We start from the raw sequence: 17,373 nt of genomic DNA, 5'->3' as shown, positions 1-17,373 counted from the left end.
GGTAAGAAATGGGTGAATGTCTACGGAATTGGGATTGTTACGGTAGTAGTAATTCTAGTGAAATACTCCTAGTCCTATTCAGCATTTGCATTTTTTTCCCCAGCAGTCTGATCTGAAAGTAGTAAACCAGTCAGCAGATCAAAGGGGATTAAATTAGTATACCAAAGTACTCCCTCCATCTACTTTTGATATTCATATTTCTAAATCTGAAAAATTTATTTTTGATTGGCATATTTCAATCCAACAACTTATCATATCAATGGCTTTCTTGGATTTAATGCGCGACTCTTCATTCTTCCACACAAGATTGGCTACATGGGCATCGAGAAATATAAATATTAATGAATCGTTTGTTTACGAGGAATGACTAGTAACATATTTAAATGGATGATAAGTAGAATCATTTATCCTTGGTCTGTGTGCTAAGATGAAATATGACTATCAAAAGTAGTAGATGAAGAGAGTATTTTCCACACGGCAAATACGGAGAAAACACTGTTTGTATGGGCTTTGCTTTGCGCTTAAGTTTGCACTTAGCAGGCCTTAAAGTTAAACTGGGCCAATCACCTACCGGTTTACTCTTCACTCAATCCGAACTCCGAAAATCGAGATTCGAGAAGGTTCGCGCGAGAAACCTTTCGTGCTTGATGCTTCCAGAACCCATCGATCTCCCAAAAACGAATGCTCAAAAACTATCCATCCATCCTCCGATCCGCCATGCGGAACCTCCGATTCGCCTCTCCAAAATCCAAAGCAAAGCTAACCCACTCTGCGAGTGCGCCACCGCGACCCACCCCCACTCCGGCGAGCCAATGGACGTCCTGAAGCGCGAGCTGCAGCGGAAGCGCCAGCTGCTCGACGCCGACTTCGGCGGCCGCAAGCTCCTCCGCCGCGCCGAGATCGAGCGCAGCGAGATGGAGCGGATCCGGGAGGCCGAGCGCCGGCTCCTCCTCCAGAAGCAGCTCCGGTCCTCCTCCTCCCACCACCGCGCCGCGTCGCGCTCCACGACCACGCCGGGGGCTCCCGACGGCGACGAGTCGTCGCGGGCCGAGCACCGCGGCGACGGGGAGGAGAAGGAGGGCGCGCCGCTCCTCCCCAGGGAGGAGGTCATCCGGCGCCTGCGCGTGCTGCGCCAGCCGGCCACGCTCTTCGGCGAGGACGACGCCGCGCGCCTCCGCCGCCTCCACGCCGTGCTCGAGGACCCCGCGGCGCTCGCCGACGTCGAAGCGGCGGAGATCGGGGAGGGCCAGACCAACGACTTCCTCCGCGACATCCAGGCGCTGCGGGCGAAGGCCGTTGCGGCGTCGGCGTCGGCGGCGGCGAAGCCCAAGGCTGGCGCTGCAACTGCAGAGAGCGGGGGCGAGACGAGGGAGGAGGTGCCGTTCGAGGAGCTCTGCGACGAGGACAAGATCATGACCTTCTTCAAGAGGCTGATGAGCGAGTGGAGCCAGGAGATGGACGAGATGCCCGAGGCGGAGAGGCAGACGGCGAAAGGGAAGGCTGCGGTGGCCACCTGCAAGCAGTGCGCGCGCTATCTCGAGCCGCTGTTCAAGCTGTGCAAGAAGAAGGTATGTGACAGTATTAATTCACGCACACACTTAAGAATCTGATGTTCTTTGGTGCTGTAATCGAATTTATTGAATGCCTCCGATGCTTTCAAAACCCAAAGTTAGTGGAGTGAGTCTGTAAGATGTGCTAAAAGAACAGTATGAAGCATTACAATTTTACAACCAATGTTTGCTGCATAAGGACATGTTAGGAGCTTGGGATGCTTCACTGTGGAAGGGGAAATGCAAGCCTTACAGAACAGATGATATAGTGAAGAAGCCAAATAGGTTATGTGAGCTTCCATTTTGAAAATGCACTTCATAAGACATGCAACAGTTTCGATGAAACACCAAACTGCCTTTGTACTGGTGGCACATTGTAGATATTGCAAAATTCGTTTCCAATATCGGCTATAATTTTGTAGGCATGAACTAAGTGGTAATGCTACTGAGTGATTTGAGTGTGTTGCAAATATTGTTTAATGTGTTCTCTTCTTAGTTCCTTGTAGCATGAAGATGTTGACAGACAGAAGCTGGTAATCATCATACATTCCGGCGAACAAGACAGCAGATATTACATGTATTCTTCTCAAGTTCCAACCTTTGCGCTTTCTTATTATCAAAGTGTCTCATGATGTGTCTTTGCCTTTGAAATAGGAGGGTGCCATTCTGAATCTTCAAACAACAAATCAATTATCAGGTTGCAGATTATGCTTTTAGGAAGTTCGATAATTCCTTCATGATTTCCCTGGATTAACCTACTACCTTCCCTCCGGATGATAATGTCAGAGAATGTGCTCTCTGTGATCACCACTAAGGTTATTTTGTGTTACTTGTGGCAACTTATTTTCTGTATGCTAGTGTGTTCCCACTGGAATTATGGGTAGTTTTTCTTGAAATGGATTGTTTAACGTTGCCAATGCTTGCTGAATTGTTCAAAATTGCCAGTGCTTGCCATCATAGGACCTGCTCTGCAGTATGATCCAAGAAAATTATTTGCTGCTACTATTCTTCACCTACAGTTGCCTCATTAATCCAAACTTTTTCCTTCTTGATGTACCCAAATATAATGGGTGTGAACAATTCTGAATCACCTTGCTAATTCCTTCCACATTTTGATGAATCCAATTATCCCATGACAGGCTCTGCCCGAAGATGTCCGTGGATCATTGCTGGAGGTGGTGAGGTGCTGCATGAGACGGGACTACTTGGCGGCGGTGGACAACTACATCAAGCTCGCCATCGGCAACTCGCCGTGGCCGATCGGCGTCACGATGGTGGGCATCCACGAGCGCTCGGCGCGCGAGAAGATCTACGCCAACAGCGTGGCGCACATCATGAACGACGAGACGACCAGGAAGTACCTGCAGTCCGTGAAGAGGCTGATGACCTTCTGCCAGAGGAAGTACCCGACGGACCCGTCCAGGTCGGTGGAGTTCAACAGCCTGGCCAACGGCAGCGACCTGCAGTCCCTCCTGGCGGAGCAGAACGCCAAGAACTCGGAGGAGACGCTTCGGCTGGTGGCCGCGTCGTGACGATGGAGGAACCTGTCCGCGTGTGGTGGAATTGATGGTGGTCTCCTCTTTACGCCCGTTAGCAATTTGCCATTGCACTTTGCACATTAGTAATTGGAAATCATTACAGGCGTGCTGCTGGCGTGCTTCCTCGCTGATTATAAATTGCACATTGGTACACCATCTAGTCGTCCTTGACTGTCAATTACTCAATTGCCGCTGTGATTAAATTACAGGCGTGTGCTGCTGGACTGTGTATTCAGTTATCCACTATATCCTGTCGCCCTTGGAGGCTTGGACTGTGTTAATTGGAATGATGATTAGTGGTGGTGTTGCCTTGTTGGACATCGATCACAAGATTCCATGATTCCATCCACCGATCGGTAGCCTTGCTCTTCCAGCTTTTTCAACGTAATTCATCGGTTTTTAAGCCCCTAATAACACACATATAAAAGTTTTATCTATATTTCTTTAAAGATCTTAACAAGTGTTATGATTTATAATCAATCGTAGGTGAAACGACGAGTATAATTTATCGTAGGCGAAACGATGAGGTATCTCTGTGCATTGAGTATAAACGAAGTTTCTTGGACTAAAAGCTACCCTTACCAAATCTTTAGGGTTTTTAACGATTGCAATAGTTCGCTGAAATATCTGCATTCCACACCAAAATTAGAAGTTTAAAGAAATTGGAACGATGTGACAGAAAAGTTGAAAGTTTGCGTGCATGAAAATTCAATGTGACGGAAAAGTTAAAAGTTTGAAGAAAAAGTTGAAAACTAAACAAGGCCTTAGCTTAACAACTTTTGGGGTTAAAAAAAGGTGATTTGAAAGAAGAGAAGTACCTTCAAACATTTTTTTTTAAAGAAGAATCTCTCTAAGCTTTTAACGATTGCAATAGTTTGCTGAAATATCTGCACTTAGCATTAACAACTTTTGGGTTAAGAAAAACGTGATTTGAAGGAAGAGAAATCCCTCCAAACATTTTCTTAAGAAGAATCTCTCTAAGAAAAAATTATGAGCGTGCTAAAAATTAAACACAAGATCTTGAGGTTGAATTAATAAGAGTTTATACGTTGAACACGGGTCCGCTTCCGTGTAAAACCCCGAGGAACTCTCCCTCCCCACCCCACGTCAGGTTTGTTGCCAGTTGTAGCCGCAGATGCACAAGCTCGCTGGAGCGAGAGAAGGTGCCACGATACAAATCTTACAACAGATCTCGGAGGGTCGAATGTATACAAGATATCCGATAATACAAACTGTTTTAAGCCTGTAATTCTTCTTCTTTTGAGAAGGTATTTCTTCTTTTTTAACTGGCTTGAGCCTGAAACTCTCGTTCGAACAGGGCCTAAGCCAGAAAGAGCTAAAGGGGTAAACAAAGGAATTACGTGCAGAAAGGGAATCGCGATTTCTCAGAAAACTGATGCTTTCATTTCGTCTTAGCAATTAATAGTCAGAAAGTTCTAACAATGCAACCCTAGAAATCAAGCACCCCAAGCTCAACTGGGACACAGCAGATATTATTTTCAGAAAGTAAATACTGGTTCCTTTTTGAGGTTTTCCCAGTGGCCCACAGAATCTAACCTCAACCTTCCCCCTGACGACAATCGCCATGGAGCTGTCAAATCTGTTCGACTTCAACCTGCAGGAATAGATGCAATCAGCATCAAACCACAAGTACAGCGACAGTCTACAGCTTGTGCGGTATCAGGACATACCTCCCGCTCCAAGATTAGCACCAGGGTGATCAAGGACAGATGCCGCTTGAGCACTTGACAGTAGAAGTATGCAAATGCCATACATGTTCTCAAAAGTCAGTAAAGCAAACTCAAATCAGCAAGATGGTCATTCTACACAAGTCTCAGACAAGCAACCTAAATTCAATAGGTAAGGACATAAGGTGCGCAGAGAGGTTTGAAATAATATGATATCAAAACATCAACGATCAAAATTGTTAATTTACATTTTCTTCAACCCAACTAATTCCTAGTAAAATGAACATATTGCTTTACAACTTCACTTGCTGTGAAGCAGAGATTGCTCAGCCCCATACACATCCATGATGTTCTGTGACAGTATACACTTCTGATGCAAACCATGCCCTTCATACAAAAGCTCAGGGCATTTGTATGCTGCACAAACCCCAGGAACCCAAGCACAAAACCACATGAAAACCCAAAAAAGAAAGCAATATGTGAAGGCCACATGCTCAACATTACTGAGGTTACTGTTCAGCTATGATGACAACACAGACTGTAGGGCAAGCTGTTGCTGCGGCTGCAAAGAAGACCATGTTGACGCCAGTACTGAAGGAGGCAATGTAGTCTGAAGCTGTCTTAGCAAATTAACCATCTTACTAAAAGTTTGTTCTGTTGCCAGATCCTTACCCGCACATAATATCTGCATCCATAAGGAAATAGATGTGGTGTTACAAACCAAACAATGTTCTAAAAGCCATGGTGGTTAATCGCCTAAGTCTCATACTCTCATTAAAGTATAACTACTTTCTTTCTCAAAACTCAGAGAAAACAAATCACCATTTTGGAATGTCTCCCAAATATCTTATTTCAGGGGCTTCTACCAACGATACTACACAGCAGTACATGAGACAAGCAAATGCTATCTTTTTAAATTATCTAAATTAAAGATAAAGACATTGCATTGTGAAAAATCAGTGGTGAAATATGTTCCTTTTTTTTGTGTGTGTGTGTGTGGGGGGGGGGGGGGGGGGGGGGAGGGGGGCTACATTATAGACCAGATAAGCCATAAAATGTCTTGTTTATTCATATTCGTTTGAGATCTAAATTGGCAGTACCCTGGTGCTATGTACTCCTCTACTGAAAATTATTTAGCCCCTATAAAGCTATGTTAGCTTGTAGCAACCCAGTTCAGGATCAAAAGGTAGTTAACCTAATGGCCTCAGTTGGTGATGAATTCCAACTGACCAGCCAAACACAATCAACTCAACCCCATTTCAACATAAACATTCCAATACTGCTCTGCAACTAGTTGTGTTGCAGTTCTTTCTATATAGTTAATCAGAACAAAAAAGGAAAAATTAAGGAAAAAAATAAATAGGTACCTCCGCAAAAATAGAGACAATCTTTGGAAGATACTGGTTGTTATGACCCAAAAGCTCCCTATCTGACCTGCAAAAATTGAAATGAGATCTTCAATGAAATGAAAAATAAACATTATAATAAGGAAGCAATGAACAAGATTGATGTTTCTACACCATATATAAGCCAAGCTGCGTAACTGTACAAAAATACTGAGATCATTACTTACTTCTCAAGCATCGTACAGAGTTGTTCATGAACTATCTTGGCCTCGATTAAGTCATTTTTTATTGGCAAACAACTTAACCAAGCAGGAACAACCTGTTAATATTTAAAAAATGATACACAGTTAGAACTTAGAAGCATTGCATGGTTAAGGAAATACTACACATAGTATAATAAATCTACGACGACTTGGCAGACCTAATGTAAGTCCAAAATGGACACTACTCTAGTAAAGAAGAGTTCTCATGTCATTTAACTGTATGTTTTAGTAGAAAATTAATTCAATAGTACTGAGCAGTCACTTAAGGCTTTCAACCCGTTCATTCAATGTTTTTGCATGTAGCATACTGTATGCGGCTGAGGCTCTTTAGGCTGTTACATGCTTTATGTTATTGACGTTGACGTCAAAATTTATCAAGGGCAACTGAAGAAACTTGGTATTCTTTGTCTCTGTAGACAAGAGTTTAATTAATCAGCAGGACAGGTAGCAACACCATGATTTCAAATGAGTAAGAATACACTTCAGAGTAAGTATATTAATTCATATGGCTTGTAAGACACCTGAGATGCATCAATGCCATCACGATGAAACTGACATATTTTCCCAAGAGCAGAAACAGCATTGTCATATGCCATCGCATTATCCAAGTCCAACGCATTGGGATGTTTGATTACATTGTATAGTCTGGACAGGGCCTCTGCAGATATGAATTAACAACATCAAAACATATTCAGCTATGAACTAGCCTAGCTCACCGTAAATGCAACACATACCACCAGTGTGAGGCCTAAATGCAGAGCCACCAAACTCAGCGCAAATGCCAATACCATAAACTGCAGCCTGAAAGCAGCATGAAACACATACTCTCATTGTTTTTTTCAAAAAAATAAAAGAACTTGATAAATGAAATATTGCATACTGTTGAAACATGAAACTTCATGCATCAAGTCATCAAGTAGAACATAAAATATTTCAAACCTGTCTAATATCTGGATTTTCACTTGTGCAGGCTTCTAATAAAGAAGGAAGATATGTATCATAATATCTGAGAACCACAGATCATACAAATTACGTTTCATCAAAAGTTAGAAGAATCATTTCATCCAATAAAAAGGTTAAAAGGGTCATTAAACTGTTACCTGACAGCTGCTTCGCGACAGTGCTCTGCAACATCATCAAAAATGCATATGGCAATCCTTCGTTCCTCTACTGTTTTGTCCTTGGCCTAATATTATTAACAAAAAAAATACTTATAATCGCAGAAGGTTCTTTTTTGTCCTTGACAGAGTATTTTTTTTGTAATAAGATGTTCTATGTTTATCACAGGCTACAAGATCTGAAAATGAACTGGAATAGTTTCTAGTAGCTTTATGTTTACTCTTTGGAACATTTAAGCAAAAGATTTCTATGGCAAGCCAAGAAAAATTCTGGGTAAAGGGAATATCTGAAAATGACCCCCAAAAGATATAGGGTCCAAGGTTTCACATTGCTAGGAAAATCACTTTTGGTGTAAAGTTCAGCATTCAGTATGTTGCCCTTCTATCACTAAGAAAACAGAAGTTCCAATCAAATCAGATGGATCCACTTACCAACATAGGTGTCAAATAGACGGAAAGTTCATCAAAGAATGGAAGGAAATAAGTCTTGAACGTCTTAACAAGAGTGCCCAAACAATCACCAATCTGTGAAAATCACAAAAGATAAATCTGTATAAGTTATTTCCAATAAAGCTTGGAAAGTAGAAGTCACAGCTGTGTCTACAGTTTAAGTTGGAAGTACAATAATCATGCTTGCTCCTTTTGGTGTCTAAGGTACTACCGCGTTCAACTTTACAAGGCAAGATTTAACTTAGCATGGTCTTCTAGATTGGACTTTGACCATAAATTTCATTTGAATATGTTCTTACTAACTAGAAAATCACGATCGTGTGAAAGCAAAATACATTTGAGTAGCTGCATCAATTTGGATCACTAAACCTAATTGTTGATCATAACTTGCAAAGTTTGAAAGTAGAAATAACTGCTCGCCTTATAAATTTGAATGGAATAGTTAATTAGCATGTGTAAATCTTTCAATTTCAGCAGTGCACAGAACTGCATACACTTGTCAATTCTTGTATCAGGAAAAAAATTATAAACAGGTACATCTAAATATACTATTTTTTTTCCAGAAATATTAGCAGTCTAGTTTTCAATAGCTTACTTGATCGAAGATTTCATCCTCCTGTTCATTTTCTTCTCTGAGTAGATCCTCTTCTTCTGAATCAAAATCTTCAGCTTTTGCCCTGTCTGTTCGTTCTCTCCTTCTGAGAGCACTCGCAGTTATTACTTCTTTAATTCCATCCACTATAGATCTGACCTGGCCTTCCTCAAGAAGTGTTCCAGATAACTAAGTGAAGAAACAGAGTTCAGATTATTATGGTGTCCTGTATGGAGTAAACATGGATACAGCATGGAAATAAAAAGGAGCAAATAAAAATTATTTGTCACAGATTTCATCACTAAAGGTCAGATTTTCCAGAAAGAGGCAATCAACACGATGCTATAAATGTAAACATGTCAGTTTTGTTAGCAATACAGTACAAAGTAGTTAATACTAAATTCATTCAAACCCAGGTAGTACCTCAAACCACAATTTATTTGTGTTTTACCATTGGATGGAGCATAGTTTAAGCCATAAGTGTCGCACATTTCACAGAGGTTTTTAAGTACTAAAAATCATATAGGTTGCACAAACAAGAGTTGAAGCTATATGAAGCTTATCACCTAAATTAAGATATTGAAGCTTATCACCTAAATTAAGCTCAGTGTAATATCACAAAAACTTAGGGTACAGCAATACAAGACCTGTATTGATTCATTCAGCGATTCCAGCATGCTTGCACATATTTGTGTGTCAGGTTCCTGCATAAAGTTTCAAACTTTCAATAACATGCTTAAACAGAACAACAGTGATCAACAAAACAAGTACTAAGGAAAAGTAAGGAGTTTCAGTTAGCATGCTATGCTTACTTTATGTATAGCCTCTACAAGAGCTGGAACTATGTAATCAGACAGTTGCTTAAGATAAGATTCATCCCGACCTTGCGATTGGCTCTTCTCTATTGCCAACTTCGCTGAACGTAGAAGCTCAGGCATTGCTAGGGAGATAACACAATGTCACTTTGAGAAAAATGCTAAAAATAATGGAGAATACACTGAAAAGGGTAGTTGCAGACCTGAAACGGCTGCCTTCCTAACTTCTTCATGAAAATAGAATTTGAGGAGAGGAACCAGAGTAGTTGCAACCTGTACAGATTCAAGGTTCAGCTGGAGCTCTTCACATAGGCGCGTGCGTGTACACATAGAGTTCACAAAAAATCATAACATAACCTGATCAATCCATGGGAAAAACCCTTCCTTGAGCTCATCAGCATAACAACATAGCATATTACATGCCGTTGCTTTTTCCTCCAGCAGACTGGTTCGGATGCCAATTCTCTTGTCTCCTAGCGTAATAGTCTCAACACTGCATTTTATGCAGGCAGCCAGGTAAAACACAAAATTTTACAGATATCATAAGATCATAGAATCAGACAACAACAGGATATCAACATTCAAATTAAATGCTCTGTTATGGATCTGACAAATACATGCAAATTTGAAACAGGGCAACAAACTAATATCATGCCTACAATGATAACAATTCATCAAGTTCAATATTCTATCATGGGAATGTGACAACATTATGTTAAGTTGCCAGCGTAACAAAAACGTACCCCTCATCATCAGATTCACCATTTTCATCTTCTGGCCCAGCAGATGTGACACTCACATCTGGTTTAAGCTGAGCAGACTGGAGCAGAGGAGGCATAACAACATTCATGTATGGTAAGAAGTCCTGACCAAGGCATTTACACAATCTCGCCCATGCCTAGAAAATGCAATTAGAATAAGCAAAACTGAAGCAAACTAGTGATGGCATAAAATGGCAATAGTATTTAAGCTACAACATACTTGCAGCATGTAACTTGTTATAGGGTCATCAGCCTCCATCTGAGATCCTTGCAATGTCATCAAAACTTCCATCACCTAGCAAGAGAAATATGTTAGCCAAAGAAACAACGAATTCAGCAAACAGCATTCAAATAAGCCCATCAGCAATACAGTCAGAACAAGTCATAAATAACATTTATACAGTGTGCTTTGACATTTTCTTCAAACGTATTACAATGTATCAGAGCAACTAGCAAATTATTACCTGCTTAGCATCATCCTTAAATTTTTGCTTTCCAACAGCCATACCAACTAAGCTAATGCATTCCATCGATTTGGCCCGCAACATTCTATTTGATTTGTCAGTTGCATTCATGAGTATAGACTTGAGATATGGCATGACTGCATCATAATATTTTTGGAAGTGTTCCTGAAACAATAAGATTGCAAAACTTTGAGCAAGAATGCTGGCCCGAAAACCTTCAAAAATATTTCCCCTTGTACCTGAGAAGAATCTGCAGCTGATGCTAAAGCAGTTAAAGCACCTTCTTGCACCATTTGGTTTCCAGTCTATCAGAAAACAAACAAAATTTCCGAAAAGGTTCATGTTTATGCTGCACAAAATGAAGGCTCCATGATCAAATGCAAGGATTACCTGAAGCAATGACAGTAGTTTCCCAACTATCCCATCCAAGTATGGTGTCAAAATATCAGGCCTGCAGTTTTCGCTGAAGTTTAGAATCGCAGAAGCTGCGTGTGCCTGAACTCATTCAGAATATAAAACAATGATTAGAGCATGTCTAGCTGATAACTTGATGGGTATTAATGACAAGTCAATTGTAAGTATATGTCAAAGAAAAAGCAAGTGGCACAAACTAATGGCCACTAACTAAAAAAACGTGTAACCAGTTGTGATCTCAGATGAGGACACACTACAAACAATTTAGGCATTAATAGCAGTCTCATCAAACCTCTCTAAATCATTGCATCATGAAACTTGATCACGACAATAACCTGTGCACATAGGCTAGCATAATCACTCACATTGTATGGTACTTCAAACATCAAACAACTAGGGTGAGGTTGAGGGTTGTAGATTGTTGGGTATTGATATTCAAGAATTGTGTTTTACAAGGTTGCATACTTGCATAACTGGAGAGTTGAAATTAGACCAACACGATAGTTGAGGGGTTTAATAGACCCATTCCTTACTGATACATATGTAATATAATTGAGAAAATTTCCATGTACTATTCTATTAAAAGTACGACAGCTTTGAGCATTAGACCTTAATCAGTCTACGAACTTCTCTTTAAATATAAATTTTAGTTTCCAGCAATTTCTACTCATTCCTTAGAATGCATATATGTCAAGATAATATCTTTTTAACTTCCAAGTTCCTCTGAGCCTGATACTTGTGGGTTACAGGGCCACCAATGCTTTATAGTTTACACTATAAAATACGATAACGAATATTGAAAGAAGTGCAGCAGATGACTTAAGTGTAAATCCTCAATAATAACTTGCCTGTACGCGCGGGTTCTGGAAATCATCCATGGATGAAGCCAATGCAGGCAGGACAACATGGTGCAGTTTATTTTGCAACTCAGGCCCCAGGTCCGTCGAAAGCTGCCCAATTGCATTGATAGCTGCCCATCTCACCCGAGGATGAGGATTCCGGAAGGAATTCAGCACCATACCAACTACCTGCTCCAGATTCTTAATCATTACTCTAGCACAGCCCTCTGCAATCTGCGCTATCGTAACCAGTGCCGCATGTCGTCTCTTCCACTCTTCAGAAGCAAAAAATGATGGGAGCAACTCAGCTGCCACAGGTAAAATCGTATTCCCACCAACAGCAATCGCAAGCCGATCAAGACATTCCTGTGCGAAAACATAGCTCCCAGTCTCCCCAGCATCCTCTTCTTCCGACACCGCTGCATGCCACGCAGGTTCATCCTGGACATCGAGCAGCATTGTCATGAGCACCGCAAATAGCCGGCCCACATACCGTGGCAGCTTTCTCATCATCCCGGGCGCGCGCTCCCTTGCCTCAGCAAGGGTAACAACAAACTCGACAGCAAGGTGTCGCGTACCATCCTCTAATCCAGGGGCTTCAGCAATTTGCAACATAGAACCAACCACGTCAGGCAGCTGGCGGCGGAGAAACCGTGGTTCTGCACCTGCAAGCTCGATCATCATCTCAAGCGCCTCCTGTGCAGAGCCCTCGTTCCCACAGTTGAGCGATTCAGCGAGGGCGCGCATCATGGCTGGGAGGAGATCCTGAAACTGGTCACGGTCGGCGGCAGAGGGGAGAGACTGTATGAGGCTGATAGCGGCGTTGAGCCCCGCGACGCGGACATCTGCGGACGACGGGTGCGAGAGCGCGGAGAGGAGGAGGGCGTGGAGGTTGGGGAAGCCCGCGGCGAGATGGGAGGCCAGCCGGGCTAGGATGTTGAGCGCCGACTCCTGCAGCGCCGGAGGCGAGGATGGGGAGGCGATGGACTTGTAGAGGAAGGTGAGGAGGTCGGGCCACGCGTTGGACGGCAGCAGGAAGGACGCGAGCTCGGCGACGGCGTCGGAGAGCTTCTTCGAGATGGACTTGGAGAGCCCCGTCGCGGACGCCGCGGAGAGGAGGAGCGCGCGGAGCGAGGACTGCGTGGCGGGGGAGAGCCCCGGGTAGACGAACGCCTGCGACCCCGGGGAGATGAGGCGGCGCAGGAGCACGGCCGCCATGGGCGCGGAGGGGTGCGCCGGGGAGAGCAGCAGGTGCGCGAGGCGGAGCGCGAGCGCGTCCGGGTGGGACGCCCTGAGCGCGTGGAACATCCCCTCCGCCCTCGACCTCGCCTCGTTCGCCGGCGACGTCAGGTCCCCCAGCAGCGCCGTCAGCCCCGCCGGGTCCGCCCCCAGCACCGCCGCCGCCGCCGCCGCATCGCCCTCCGCCTGCGGATCCATGGCGACGCGCGGGCGCGGAGGAAGGGAGGAGTAGATTCACGGCTTCACGCGGCCGCGCGGGATTTTTTTGGGTTTTGGAGCGGGATGCGGGGGAATTTTGGAGCGGGTTGAGGGGAAGAAGATTAGAGCGCGGCGAGGCGAGGGGAGGCGAGGCGCGGGGGGGGAGGGTGGTGAGTACGATGGGCGATGGGCGAGTTGTGCTGGCCGTGGGAGGAGGGGGGGTTGTGCCGTGCTGGGATGGCGGGGCCCATGGGCCAGGGAGATCGGTTATTTGATGGTCCATGACGGGTGGGCCCGGGATTGTGGTTTATGATAAAATCAGAGATTCAGAGCAGCTCACGTCACAGCTCACGCTGCTTAATTATGCCATCATCTCTTTGATTTATTAGTACTACTAGTAGCTCTTTTTTTTTTTTCCTTCTCGTAGCTTTTCACGCCCTCGCTGGTCCGCCTAATCGTGAGCGAAACTTAAATAAAAACTGCGGCGCACAAATTTATTGAATTGAATTTGTTATGCAACTTTTACATATAAAAGTATAATTAGATATTGAAAGTATGATTAAATTTAATGTTCAATTTTTTTCTTTTGTTTTTATGTAGTTATAATAGTGTCTACTTATGTCTCGCTACGATCTAATGATGGCTTAGATTTTTTTGGATTAATATGGTAATTTTCAAGCCTTCATAGCAAATACGTTGTTTCCTTTTCGAGTTGTCTTTATAATTATAATAAAATAATTAATAGATATATTGATATGAACAAGAGTGTATATATTTTAGTTAAGTACACTTGCGGTCTCTAAATTTGTACGGGTGTGTTATCTAGAACCTAAATTCTCAAATTCTCAAAACACATGTTCGTGTCTTTGAATTTGTCTTAGTGCCATATAGATCTAAACGGGCATCAACCCGCTCTTAGGCTGTGTTCATTAGGATTAGTTGGGAACTAAGTATTCTGTGCACGGAAAACGGAGCGGTCCATTAACACATGATTAATTAAGTATTAGCTATTTTTTCTTCAAAAATGGATCAATGTAGTTTTTCTAAGCAACTTTTGTATAAAAACTTTTTGTAAAAAATGTACTATTTAGCAGTTTGAAAAGCGTACGCGCGGAACACGAGAAAGATGAGTTTGGGAAAACTTGCTACCGAACATATCCTTAGCGTTGACATGACATGCCACGGTGGCGCCTACGTATTAGTAGGACCCGCTAAAATAAAAATAAAATTTAAAAACATATTTTCTCATGTTAGATAGATAGGAGAAAAGACAAAGAAAATAAAAAATCATTTTTAAAAATTTTAAGGTAGAGAGAAGAAAATATGTTTTTTTTCCTATATGAATGTTATGTGGGTCACACTAATACGTAGAAAATATTGTTGCATGCCATGTCAATGTACAAAGCAAATTGGAACATGTTTGGACCTATATGATGTCGAAGATCAATATAGAAACTTGAAAATGTTTAGGGGTCTCGATGATACACCCATACAAGTTTAGGACCGAATATACACTCCACTCTTAAATATATAAAATAACTATAAAACATGTGTTTGTTTTTGGAAGTGGGATGATATTGATTCATATGCAGGACTCTTCTAAACATGGATGGACAGAAAAGGCACCCATAATGATGAACCGGCTGTTTTGGGGCAGACTTGTACGAGATATCAATGTTTCATGGGTAATTACTGTAGCTAAGATCGGGGAGGAGATCGTGCCGCACTGTAGCAGACTAGCAGCCAGTGCCCAGTGCAGTAGTACCGACAGGCTATGAGGAGTAACAGGCAACAGCAGGGGCACACAACCAATGCCTACCAGCAAGCCGCATCATCGTCCTTGCCTCCCGGTGATGAACAATTCAGGCCGTCCTTTCAGGACGCCGTGCCTGATGTCCGCACAAACGTGGTGAATTCTTCTTGGATGTTTGGTTGACGTCTTGCCACAACTGAAATTAGATAAACTGTGAAAAAAAAAACATAAAAGTACGTTCTGTGTGGCACAACTAGCCTAAAAATCGAGTTGCAATGTCATAAGTGTGACAGTAAAGCAAACATATAGCTAACACACTGTGATATGTTAAAACTGTAATGTAGCAATGTTTGGTGACGGACAAAACACTACCCAGGAGCAGATCCAACGTGGGTGCTGGAGGACTCAAGTCCCTCTATCCCGCTGGATCACCATTAAGAAAGGGGGGGTGGGAGGGGGAAGAAGAGGGAGAGAAGGAAGAGCAGGGGGATTAGAGGAGAAAGGAGATAAACCCTCCCTCTATACATTTTTTGGATCCGCCCTTGAAATCATCCCTATAGAGCATCATCGCCTAGATGTGATCATGGGTGGTAGAGCAAAGACTATAATTCTTCTTTTTAAAATGATATATATGGTTACCAAATATTAGGTGTCAACTAAGTATACACTCAGAGGATACAAGTTGTATCCTAGTCCTATTATATATTATAGATGGGGATACTGTTTTCTAATTAGTCATTGATTAAAGGGTTAATTGAATCCATGCCACTGCAAATGTGGCAAATAAAAAAATGCCATACATATTCGCTTTATCGGCTGGATGCCACTGCAAATTTTTAAAATTGAAACCATGGCACTCACGTCTCTTTTTCTGTCTCCTCTCAAACGTTGTCCCCGTTTCCGTCTCCCTCTTTGTTCTCCCTTCTTCCGCCCGGCGTCGAGCACGGCGGCACAGCAAGGATGGTGGTGGCCTCCTTCGTTGATGACGACCTTGCGCCACCTCCTTCATTGATGACGACGGCAGGGGCGACGACGCGCCAACCAGGCGGAGCACAGTGGTGCCGTGGTCTGGACGGCGGTGGAGGAGAAAGAGGGCGGTGCGGGGAGCAGGCGGCTGTGAAGGCTGAGGAGGTGCCCGCTGTGTCGCGGTGGGCTGTCGTCGTTGCCGCTGCTTCTGAAGCCTGGCTACCGGCGAGCGCCCACAGGCTGAGGAGGTCGGAGAGGAAGACGGCGACGCCCACGAGGAAGTGGAGGGAGCACGCGGTGGATGACGGTGAGGATACGCGTCGGCGGGGAGGTCGTCGAGGGACACCTCCAGGAGCGCCGGGAGCGCGGTGATGGAGATGGACGGCGGGAGGGAGGAGAAGATGGACAGCGGGAGAGAGGCGAGATGGACGGGCACCGCCGCCACCGTCCTTGCTGTGCCGCCGCCGCCGACCTTGCCGTGCTCGACGCCGGGCAGAAGAAGGGAGAACGAAGAGGGAGACGGAAATGGGGACGGCGTTTGAGAGGAGACAGAAAAAGGGACGGGAGTGGCATGGTTTCAATTTTAAAAATTTGAAGTGGCATCCAGCCGATAATGCGAATATGTGTGGCATTTTTTTGATTGCCACATTTGTAGTGGCATGGATCCAATTAACCCTTGATTAAAAGTTTTTTTTTAAAAAAAACACAGTACAGATGCAAACACCCATATACATGCATGCACTCATCCTTGTGAAAGTGTACACACGCACCCTATCCCTATGAGCAATTTCGAAGATTGTACCGATATATTTTAAGATTCACAAAGTCGCCATAGACGGCTCGCTACCTACGGGTATGTTATCTATCATTAAACGGATAATAACCGTAAATATGAACACATGTGTCAAGGGTAGAATTAGAAGTTTAACCGGTTAAGCTACACTCGATTCACATAAAAAGTATATTTATTTGGTGCGACGGTCTATTTATTATATTACGTGAGAAAAAACCATATTAATTAAAGAAAAAAAATGTTCCATCACTATGGATCTAGGTTATAATGGTGAAGATTAATAAATATAGTCGCATATAAAATATAAAACTGTAATTATGAAAGCATAAGCAATAGTTGTACACAAAATACAATTTGTATTTGTGGAAACATAATCAAAAGTAGCTTTTTTTTACAACCTTTACCGGGTAATTCAGAAAAGTTGCAACAACGGTTCACAATTCCGATGATCTTTGGTCCTATCCTTGCATCTTCTACCGGTCGGTGCGTGCGACGTGCAAAAATCGCCAGCGTACATGACCGTGTATCTTCGCCCCCAAGTTGGTGCATCCTTGAAAGCATCTTTAGCAAAGCCTGGGGGTATTGA

At 43.4% G+C, this 17,373-nt stretch overlaps 2 protein-coding genes across 4 annotated transcripts; one reads left to right on the top strand and one right to left on the bottom strand.

Annotated features, from left to right (window-relative positions):
* LOC127767889 (uncharacterized) lies at nt 1-3,327 on the top strand. Of its 2 annotated transcripts, XR_008016532.1 has the most exons (3): nt 1-1,568; nt 2,057-2,365; nt 2,690-2,829. XR_008016532.1 is itself a non-coding variant. In XM_052293366.1 (2 exons), exons 1-2 carry the CDS (start codon nt 504-506, stop codon nt 3,080-3,082), a joined length of 1,458 nt encoding a protein of 485 aa, XP_052149326.1. In that variant the 5' UTR covers nt 1-503; the 3' UTR covers nt 3,083-3,327. The 2 variants fall into 2 exon arrangements, 1 of the variants encoding a protein (XP_052149326.1); XM_052293366.1 differs by lacking the exon at nt 2,057-2,365 and having other exon boundaries at nt 2,690-3,327.
* A 1,635-nt stretch (nt 3,328-4,962) lies between these two features.
* LOC127766846 (uncharacterized) lies at nt 4,963-13,446 on the bottom strand. Of its 2 annotated transcripts, none has more exons than XM_052292008.1 (19): nt 11,848-13,445; nt 10,976-11,080; nt 10,825-10,890; nt 10,586-10,750; nt 10,342-10,416; nt 10,104-10,258; nt 9,718-9,853; nt 9,564-9,633; nt 9,358-9,485; nt 9,193-9,249; nt 8,549-8,734; nt 7,936-8,028; nt 7,486-7,571; nt 7,325-7,391; nt 7,120-7,186; nt 6,907-7,043; nt 6,350-6,441; nt 6,144-6,210; nt 4,963-5,461 (listed from the first exon to the last, which is right to left on the bottom strand). In XM_052292008.1, exons 1-19 carry the CDS (start codon nt 13,273-13,275, stop codon nt 5,297-5,299), a joined length of 3,345 nt encoding a protein of 1,114 aa, XP_052147968.1. In that variant the 5' UTR covers nt 13,276-13,445; the 3' UTR covers nt 4,963-5,296. The 2 variants fall into 2 exon arrangements, 1 of the variants encoding a protein (XP_052147968.1); XR_008016295.1 differs by having other exon boundaries at nt 5,376-5,461; nt 6,144-6,205; nt 11,848-13,446.
* Between the last annotated feature and the right edge of the window lie 3,927 nt (nt 13,447-17,373).

The sequence above is a fragment of the Oryza glaberrima genome, chromosome 3 (genome assembly GCF_000147395.1).
Source record: "Oryza glaberrima chromosome 3, OglaRS2, whole genome shotgun sequence".
NCBI classification, from domain to species: Eukaryota; Viridiplantae; Streptophyta; class Magnoliopsida; order Poales; family Poaceae; genus Oryza; species Oryza glaberrima.
The sequence above is the reverse complement of the archived record's forward strand: the minus strand, read 5'-3'. Positions and strand labels throughout refer to the sequence as shown.

Bases quoted from the DNA above. Each gene is read 5' to 3' on its own strand.
- LOC127766846 (XM_052292008.1), bottom strand. From the start codon at position 13,275: ATGGATCCGCAGGCGGAGGGCGATGCGGCGGCGGCGGCGGCGGTGCTG. The intron at 10,751-10,824 runs GTACAAGGGGAA...TTATTGTTTCAG, and splicing joins CAGCTGCAGATTCTTCTCAG to GAACACTTCCAAAAATATTA. The intron at 7,044-7,119 runs GTATGTGTTGCA...TCATATCTGCAG, and splicing joins ATTTAGGCCTCACACTGGTG to AGGCCCTGTCCAGACTATAC.
- LOC127767889 (XM_052293366.1), top strand. From the start codon at position 504: ATGGGCTTTGCTTTGCGCTTAAGTTTGCACTTAGCAGGCCTTAAAGTT. The intron at 1,569-2,689 runs GTATGTGACAGT...ATCCCATGACAG, and splicing joins TCAAGCTGTGCAAGAAGAAG to GCTCTGCCCGAAGATGTCCG.